This window comes from Nilaparvata lugens, unplaced genomic scaffold (assembly GCF_014356525.2).
Source record: "Nilaparvata lugens isolate BPH unplaced genomic scaffold, ASM1435652v1 scaffold8103, whole genome shotgun sequence".
NCBI classification, from domain to species: Eukaryota; Metazoa; Arthropoda; class Insecta; order Hemiptera; family Delphacidae; genus Nilaparvata; species Nilaparvata lugens.
In genome coordinates, this window is record NW_024093852.1 from 1 (window position 1) to 10714 (window position 10714).

At 32.9% G+C, this 10714-nt stretch overlaps 1 protein-coding gene across 1 annotated transcript; it reads right to left on the minus strand.

The window, feature by feature from the left end:
* Nucleotides 1-850: 850 nt before the first annotated feature.
* Nucleotides 851-7103, minus strand: LOC111046128 (the record flags this gene model as incomplete). Its single annotated transcript, XM_039419006.1, has 4 exons — nucleotides 6896-7103; nucleotides 4414-4498; nucleotides 1658-1761; nucleotides 851-910 (listed from the first exon to the last, which is right to left on the minus strand). Coding segments are annotated over exons 1-4 (283 nt in total), but the record flags the coding sequence as incomplete, so codon positions are not given.
* Between the last annotated feature and the right edge of the window lie 3611 nt (nucleotides 7104-10714).

A 10714-nucleotide genomic window follows, 5' to 3' on the forward strand; every position in this document is an offset into this window, starting at 1 on the left:
AATAAATAAAAATGATTAAATAATCTGAATGCTGAAGAAATTATAATATTGTTGATTGAAAATAATCAATTTTTAAATAGTTGAGAAATATTTTTATCAGATGGAAAGTTTATCACGGAACTGGATAAATATTATCATATGGGTTACAAATTCAAACGTGAACTGGGTTTATTAACATATAAGTGAGTTTTTGATCTTGGAGAAAAAAATAACAGTTTTCAAGAGTAAATTATAATTCAACTGTGAATTGTGATTCAACTGATCCAACTAGAACAGGTGACATCAGATACTTGTGGATGAGAAAACTGCGTGAGGTTTACTGTTCACAGAACTAATAGTGAGTTATTAAACTACAGAATGAGCTGACACCACTTGAAGTTATAATTGCACTTTATATTGTACTACAAATCAAATAGATGAAAGAATTGACACGCTAAAACAACAGATAATCAACTCTACTACAGGCAATAATTCAATCAACTAACAAGTATTCAGATAGTCGATATGGAGATTAATTACTTTATAGAACACAGTCTCTAATATTTACTAGTTCATTAACACAGTATTAAATACTATGTCTTTATATTATACAGGACTCTGTATAAGGTAACAGGTATAGGTACCTCAAGGTATAAGGTATAACGTATAAGGTATTATAAGGTAAGGTATCAGGTAGGTAACCAGGACTCTTTATTTGCGTAACATGTGTGAATATTCAATAACAATAACATAATTTTCCTTATGCTATATTTTCTCCATGGTGAAATATAGTACACAATATACAACATTATTTATTTGGGCTCATTTCCAAATGTGAAGTTTCAAATATAATATGAAAATTCATAATTACCTGAATGTATGCACTGGGCACTTAGACATAGACTGCCAATTTGATCCTTGAGTTTGAAATCTGGAAAATAATTTTGAAATTTAGTTGGTTGAAATGTGAATCGTAAATAAATGTGTAGAAATATGAAATATTTTAATGATTTTATAAGTTGATTCACTTGGAATAATGTTATCCATTCAATTTACTATACTGTTATATTATTTCAATTCAAATTACACTCGATCCTCAAGGAGGAATAGATAGGCTTAAACCTATACCTAGAACTTTTCATTGGTATTTATAAAATTCGTATTTATTCAATTTTTCATGCCACTAATTATTTTTAACTTTATTTTTCCTACCAATATTGATTATTCAACTTAAACATGCAATGGTTTTTTTCAACTGAGTTTTATTCAGATAAATCAGGTTTTCTTATGATATCTTTATACAATAATATTAATTATTAGTATATGTCATTAACCACAATTTTAGGCCTACACTAGGATTTCGAACAAAATAATCATGCTATGGATTTATCAAAAAAAAAAAAAAATGGATGAATCCTACATTTAAAAAACATGAGAGAAATCAAGAAATATTGAATGAAAAAGACTAAGAAATTGTCAAAAAAACCACTGATTTATTGATAATTAGAAAGACCGGTTTCGGTTATTACACCATTGTCATCTCTGATAAACAGTTTATCAGATAAATCAGTGGTTTTTTGACAATTTCTTAGTCTTTTTCATTCAATATGAATAATTACCACAATATCAACTTCTCAACTACACAAAAAATCAAGAATATTGGAATTGGATTACTCACAATATACAGTTACAAAGATGAGTATGGAAGCTACTATTGCTAAGAGAATGATGGAGACTGTCAATGAACATTCTATTCTTCTTCTGGTAGGTCTCCTTTGTAAACTGGAAAAATTAAAAAAACAGAATTAATGTATTTGGCAATAATAAGAAATATAATATGCTCAATATGAGGAAGATTTCAATTAGTTATTTGCTTGTCCAATGAAATTCAATTATATTGAACCATTTATCACAATCAGGTAACCCGTGCTCTGCAAGGGTCTAATTAAAAAACTTGACAAACTGAGAACTTGACCTACTGAATTGGAAATAAGCCTATAACCATCCTCGGTAAATTAAGAATTTATGTGCAAAATTTTGAGTTAATCAGTCGTACAGACTTGATGATGCATCATTCGTGAATTTCCTATCTCCTAGCCAATTTTTTCCTCCATTATAATATCATAGAAAATCATTATTTTGTATACAGTATAATGTTTGCAGTTTAGATATATTAAGATCTCAACAGTAGGCTAAAACATTCAATATAGCAAAATTATGGAAATTGAATCAACGCAAAAATTATATATTTTGATTATTATTTACTGTCCACAGGAATAATTCCTCATGCATTTCCCAAAGGATAGACGAGCCACTCTGAAAAACATTTTTGATGTATAATGTAACTCCTATAACCACTGATCTATGTTCAATAGGATCACCATAACGTAAAACACTCATTTCATTCAAATTTTTCACATTTTTGATTCATTAATGCACAACACCACTATAAGATTTAGATGAAATTTTATTAGAACAGGATCAATAAAATAATTTTAACTTAATTATCAGTGTTGAACAACGCATAGAACCACAATCCATGTCCTAATACTGCTGAATTTTTGGAGGAACTGATTTTCCGGTGAAGAAAACTGAATAGGGCTACACACTATGCAAAACTTTTTTGGAACTGACATGTCTTTATTTTATCAGTGGTTCCTTACTGATAAAAAGGGCTTAAATGACAAGCTGACTAGAATTTCACCTATTTCTTTCCTTTTTTTCTTCAAATTCAAACGTTCTTCCTTATCTACAATTTATTCTATTTCTCTTCGTCTTTTCTCCTCTTTTTTCTTCTTCTTCCTCCTCCTCCTCCTCCTCTTCCTCCTCCTCCTCCTTCACCACCTTCTTCTACTTCACATCCTCCTTCCATCCACCTCCTTATCACTGATGGTGGCTTTTCACTTCGTTAAGCTTTCAATACATTATCTTTTCAATTATTTTCCCTGATAGAGTAGCCTGCTAACGTTAATTTATGGGGGGACCAATTAAGACTGTCAAAACGGCTTGCGTCCACGATTATGTGAGTAAAAAGCTGATTTCCCAGAAGTCCCGTTGGCAATTATTCATGAAAAGTTGATTTTGTACCGTGTGCGCTCAGATATAGATTGAATTTTATCTTGCTTGGACAAATTAATTGCAGGTCTACGGATGGGGAATTCTTCTTCATTTTCAAAGTAGAGTGGTCTGTTATGTAATTATTATGACTGATTATCACTAAAGTTTGATTTGTTATAATTGAATAACAATTTAGTATTGATAGAATTTCAGTGTATTCTCATTTCTATTCTGTATTATCATAGAGAAACGATAGCATAAGTAGATATCCAATGGTATATAGGGCGTTTATGTCACAACTTTTACTGTTATCTCAAGCCGATAGTCCACGTAGTTATTTCCTGTGAAGCTGTGTGACGCTGGTAGTCTCTCATATTGTGCCGTTCATACACTCTTACCCGGTCAAAACAGTAAAAATCGACAATAATCGACAGTAATCGGCTTGAGATAACAGTCAAAGTTGCGACATAAACGCCCTATACCATGGTATATATACTTATGCTATCGTTTCTCTATGGTATTATTTAACAAATAGGTTCTACTCTTTGTTTCTAGAAGTTATCTACTCATCTACATATTTATTCTCTGTTCTGAATACATTAATTTTCTCATATGTTTTCATTATAATGTAGTGTTAGTATGCAATGGGTCATGCAAGACCTGGCAATACATTGTCATAATGTGATAAAGAATCAATAAAGAATAACATTTAGAGCTTATTGTGTGAAAAATTTATCAAGTTTTTTAATATTCTTCAATTTATTAATGCATTTTCAAGTGTAATAATAATTTGTTTCATCTTTCTGATCAACCGAGATACAAAATTTTTAGTATAATGTATATTTGGACTGTACATTTTGTGATCTTTATAAAAGTGTTTTCATAACCTCATTTGCACTATTTTTATCAAATTTGGGAGAGGAACAGTTTTGGGTTTATCCTATTGATTATCTCCCAATCATTAATTTGATGTTGTGATTAAGGAATGTAATAAACCAAAATAATGAGAAATCGTTTGGAATTCATTCAATCTATGTCCAATACGGTATTGAATTACTATGACTCATCTTTTAATATTTCTTTGAATCAACTAGGTCTTCAGAGCTTGATATTGTGAGCAGAATGCACTTGATGAGGTGAAACAGAACTTAGATGTTCTCTCTACTTTCTCTACTGTACTAACTTACTCAATATATTTTTTCTGTATAGGGCTACACTTGTTATATAAATATAAAGGAAATAAAAATCTTAGTACGAAATTTGTTCTTGCATGTTGTGATAAAATAATTCAAAAAGGGTACTGAGATTTTTATTCTTCTTTATATTTAACTTACTCAATTTTTAACCTCAAATTTGAATTTTAATTTGGGTACTCACTATGCTTTCTTTGTTGAGACCTCTACCAACTGCTGTTCACTTTGTGTGGTGCTCCATATTGAACTGGTTGAAGTTGGCAGTTGTCCTAGAAAAAAAAATTTTTAAACAACTGGTAAAATCTGTTGCATATCCATACTTTTCCACTAATGTAATAAAACTGGAATTTTTAAAAACACTTATGAAGTGAAAATGCACTTACTATTGTGGTGACGGTCAGTGTCTGACAGTCCAATGATGACACACATCATCAAACTGTCAGACAGTCTGACAGACTGATAAATAGATAATAAAAATATTAAAAAAAAATAAATAAAATAAAGACTGTGGGCTGATGATGACCACACCAGGTCGAAACCATTGTCACTACCAATAGCAAGTGCATTTCACTTCTAAGTGTTTTAAAATTCAACTGTTAAACTTTAGGTACATAATCTTACCCAATAAGACTAACGAAAAAAAATTAATTTCATGTGAAAAGATATTAAATCAGTGTGTTTGTAGTATCTTCAATTTCCTACAAATTTTCCAAATAGGCTACTAAATTTCAGAAAAATGACATCATATAACCCTATTTCGTACATTTAAAATTTTATCTAAATCTGACAGAGAAATAGTACCAGGGGTTCCCTTAGTTTTTCTCTCCCAGTTAGTGCTTTCTTATGAAAATAATAAATGAATTGCTGTGTCTTTACAGTGGACGTCAGGCTGCGTATACACCAAAATTATTAACAAAATGTTTATTTTTAAGTCCTTAAGATGCGTACAGATATACGCGCCGCGAACATGAGCAATACATTTGAATCAGCTGACTATATCTGTATTTTTACAGAAACGGTAAAGATACAGATATAAAAAGCTTGGTATCAGCTTAATGAAAAGTGGATTGTTCATGTTCGCGGCGAGTGAATCTGTACGCACCTTTATAGATTCTATTAAGGTGCGTACAGATTTACGCGCCGCGAACATGAGCAATTCACTTTTAGCCAGCTGATGCCAAGCTTTTTTATATCTGTATCTTACTGTTTCTGAAAAAATACATATATAGTCAGCTGATTAAAAGTGAATTGCTCATGTTCGCGGCGCGTATATCTGTGCGCACCTTAATAGAATCTATAAGGACGGAAAATAAACATTTTTTAATAGATTGAACATAACTCATCATACACATGATGTGCATATGTGTTTTTGTCAAGCTCTGTTCAATCTAATAGAATCTATAAGGACGTAAAAATGAACATTTTGTTCATAACTTTGGTGTAGACGCAGCTTAAGTTTCAACTCGGTGAATAGTGTTGACAATATATTTATTTATGAATTGTGTGGACAATTCATTAGTGAATTATTGTGTTGACATATGAAGTGTATTTATTCATTCCCTTGTGAAATATCTTCAATAATATGATTAAAATTCGAATAATTGCAATTTCAACAAGCCTAGGTTACTTATATAATACTTTGTAATAAAATACTTATGAATATGTAGTGAATTATTGTGTTGACATGATTGTGGAGTGTATTTATTCATTCACTTGTGAATATCTTCAATAATAACATTAAAATTATTTTTGTGTAGTTGAGAAGCAGTTGATATTGTGGCAATTATTCGTATTAAATGAAAAAGACTAAGAAATTGACAAAAACCACAGATTTATTGATACTTAGAAAAAGTATCAATATACTATAGCTATTTATCAATATAACTTTTTCTAAGTATGAAAAAATCTGTGGTTTTCGACAATTTTCTTAGTCTTTTTCATTCGACATTAAAATGCAAATATAACTGCAATTTCAACAAGCCTACTTATAATTATAATACTTTGTAATAATATAATACCTATATCCATTCTATTTCTAATAAATTATTATAATTTTCATGATTGATAAGCGCACAGTGAGTCAATGAACTCTGCAACCGTTTATCACATCCCTGTAACTGTTGAAGCAATACCTAATTACCACATCTTGTCAAGTTTCACGACATTTCAGACACTTTGTGAGGAGTAATTTATTTTCAAAGAGAAATTATTGCTGATAAGTTCAATTTGTAATGAAGTTCACTTTCACTTACTGCTAATTATTGTTTGACGTAGGTAGTATTTACCAATATTTGATTAAGTAATATAATTGTTCATTTTGTTATATAATTATTATTGATTAGCTGCTAACCCGTGCTTCGCAATGAGTCTTATAAAATTCTTGACAAACTGGAAGCTTGACGTAATGCGATCTTGAATGATTGAAAAGACGCCATATAAGCATCCTCGGTAAATTAAGAATCAATATGCAAAATTTCAAGTATTAATCAGTTGAGTAGTTGAGACGTGATGATGCGTCATTAGTGAATTTCCTATCCCGTACTTGTATAAGCCAATTCTTTCCTCTATTATAATATTCTCTCTTATATTATAGATGAACAATTAACAATGAATAATTATTATTATTATTGATGATGATTTCTGGCTAATATACACAATTGGCCTACCTTGTTTATTGGGTGCAAACTCTATTGAAGCCATGAAGATCTTTCAATTTTTCTTATTCTTCAAACAAAAATCAAAGAATGGAAGTTGCAGCTAGGTATGCATGGAGATGTTATTGTCGATTCCTGTAGTTTCAGAAATGTTGATGCATTATTCAAGGAAGGTTGTTGCTCTTGTCCATCTGAAAAAAATAAATTTAGTAAATTATGAAATTAATAAGAAATGAATTCAATAAAATTTCAATAATTTTGTGATATTCACCCAAATCATGATTTTTTTCTATGGTGGATGATCCCCACATGGACTCTCCACTTGTGCGTGGGTGGTAGGAAGTGCAAAGGTTATTTTATTAGATGATCGAACATCCATCCTACCGGCGGGATTCAAACCCATGACCAGGTGCAACACTAGCATACGTTTCTGTCGTCTCGGCTATCCTGGCCGGCATTATTCAAAATGAGAATAGAGCGATAGATTAGATGAAATTTGAAACAAAAATAAAGAAACAAACAAACGATCAGATTAGGTAGGAAGTAAAATAATATCGTAGTAGGCCTTTGCTGTCAATGGCTATACAGAGGAGGTTCCAATAACACAAGGAGTGATGCAGGGTGACACTATCTCACCGATCCTGTTTGCAATTTTTATCAATGATATGGAAGACTATTTTGTGAAGAAAGAGTGTAATTATGTCAGCATCAATGAGAGGGCGGGTGAATCTCCTGTCATATGCTGATGACTCTGTTCTGTTATCCAACACCCGAGTAGATGCACAAAAGAATTGAACGTTCTGCAGGAGTACTGTCATCTAAACAAACTTGTGTTAACGTATCAAAGACGAAGGTATTGATATTCAAGAAAAGTCATGGTAGAGCAAGGAGAGAAACACTTTGCTACGAAAATAATCCTTTGGAAACTGTCAGCACAATCAGATACCTGGGTGTAGTATTCTCAAACTCTGGTCTTTTCCACCAGGCTGCCAAGACATGAAACGTAAAGCAGCATCAGCATCTGGATGTGTCCAGAGAATAGTAGTGGATTCCCGTTGTTCGGCCTCATGGAGTTCGAGAGCAAAATTGTTTGATGCTGGTAAGATCTGTACTACTATACAGCAGTGAATTATGGGCGCTTAGATACTGGCAACAGCTGGAGGTCATTCAGACAAAGTTCATCAAGTCATCTTCTATTGGCCAATCAGAACACCAGGCTATGTTGTAAGACTTGAAACAGGACGTCATCATCTTGTCTACAATATTTTCAAATCAGCATTCAACTGGTGGCTTAGAATCCTGAATATGTGCGACAACAGAGCACCAAAGATGTGCTTCAGAAGACTACTTGCAACTGATGCAAATGAATAAAAAGTACAATTGGGCTTCACAGATGAAGGAATTCTTCGAGGACATAGGCTACGGTCACATATGGGCACAACAAGACGGGCAAGTGGCAAAGGTTCATAGAACAGAAATATTAAAGTCTTTTCGTCAAAAATTGTATATTTGGATGCGGCTGCGGCAACCAATTCACCTCTTCGTGTGGCACCGTCAGTTCACAACCTACGACATCGCTCCATATCTTGAATCCAACTTACCACATTATAAAGTTAGACTGTTTAGCCAGATAAGGATTTCCATGCATACTGAAGCCATCGTTCTCCACTTGAAAGGTGTCAGTATACAATCAACCTCAGGTGCCTTGTCTATTGTGTGGTGACTTTGAAGCAGACGAAACGCTGGAGCACATTTTCTACATTGTGATTTATATAGCGGTTTCAGACAAAAATATCTGAGGAAATACTCTCTGAATGCCTAAACGACATTTTAAATATAAGTGATGGTCCGGAAATTAACGACGTCTTTAGTTTCATGTGTCAAATGCTGAGACTAAGATCTTTTGTGCTCTCAGAATAGTGTCATCATGTACTGTTGACATGCCAGCAATGATAACTTGGACTTTTTATTTGAGTAGAATAATAATATGGAACTCTATTATTGGTTTTGTTGTGTGAAAAACTGTCTCTGTTTATTTATGTGGAACTCATGAACTTTGTAATCGTACACTGTATGAAGCAATAAATAAATTCATTCATTCATTCATAGTAGGCCTTTGCGAAGAGAATATAAACAATTAACATGAAAACGTTTCTCTCTTGAGAGTGATGTCCACATATTTATCCATTTACTAGCTGTCCCGGCGAACTTTGTACCGCCAAATAGTTAATGCATCTCATGACAAACTTTAGCTGGATGAACACCTGAGGAGGCGCGATGCGGCATTTTGCATTCAGGTGCTTCATGCTTATTGGTTTGAATGAAAGAACTCACACACATACGATCACTCACACAATCGGACATGGCGTAGAACGGTGTGATAAGGCAATCTCATAAGATCAACACTTTGTATCACCAAACCGCGCCTCCTCAGGTGTGCTCAGCCTTAGCTTATTCTGATGCTTAGCTTAATCTATATTTTTAAGGAATTATCCAACAATCAGTATTTAGACTTCCTATGTGCTTAGTTAGTTGTGCAGCAGTTTGTATTTTTAGTTATAGTTGAATGCAGCTTGCTGGGAATTGAATGGTATATCTCCTTGCTGCTGATTTTCCCCTGAATATTCTAAATTTACAGCATTTCGAGCTATACGACCCAAGTTTGGACGTTGTTCGTACCGCGGCATTATTATTAGAATTAAAATTTTGTAAATCAGTGGGAAGAAAATTGAAATCAGATCTACCGACGTCTGTTGGATGACGCAATGATTATAACAGCTGATTCTTATTCCTGTGTGTGACCAGCTCACAAATCTTCTCCCATAAGGATTACCATGTGAACTTTGAAGGACTGTAGGAAAGAGTCCTGAAGTCGGATCATAAATTTGATAGGCCATAAACCTGGTCCTGGACATAACAAACACAACTAAAAAAATTCATCAAATTCGGTGCACACATAAAAAGTTTTGAATGTCAAAATTTGAGGCTCGATTTCTATTTATATAGATTCAATTATTTGCAATATATTATTCAAATATAAGCTTCATGCTTTCTAATGAAAGTTGTGAAATCGAAAGTCGGCAATGGATTCTTTCCTCCACAATAAATGACACACCAAACTCTTACGGAACTAATTAAGATAAAGCACATAGGTACTTGAAAAATCAACTGGAGACTCCGACTATTCATAGACTATGAAATGTATTTTCTAACAAAGAATACAACAATGAAAATCAATTAAATTATCAAATACTAGCGGGTGACCCGTGCTCTGCAAGGGTTATTTTAAAACTATGACAAACTGAAAATTTGAAGAATTTTAAACAGTCCTATAACCATCCTCGGTATAAGATCTACTTGCAAAATTTGAAGTTAATCAGTCAAGTAGTTCAGACGTGATGATGCGTCAAACATAATCTCCCTATCCCGTACAAGCCAATTATACTTTCCTTTATTATAGTACAAGCAGGTAACCCGTGCTCCGCAGGGTTTATTTTAAAACTTGACAAACTGAAAACTTGACCAAGTGAATCAGAAGAGTTTGAAATAGGCCTAGAACCTTCCTCGGTTATTTAAGAATATATTCGCAAAATTTCAAGTTAAAGCTCAGTAGTTTTTAGACTGATGATCTGTCAAACATAATTTTCCTATCCCATACGTGTATAAACCAGTTCTTTCCTTCATCATAGAATAGATAAGTTCTTCAACTTGGTGCTAACCTGATGAAGTGACAGAGCTCAAATCGTGTTTAGAAACTTTTCTCAACTCGATGCCAATCTGACAAAATTGGACTGCGGTTATCAGTTATTTATTTGCCTATTTTAACCATCT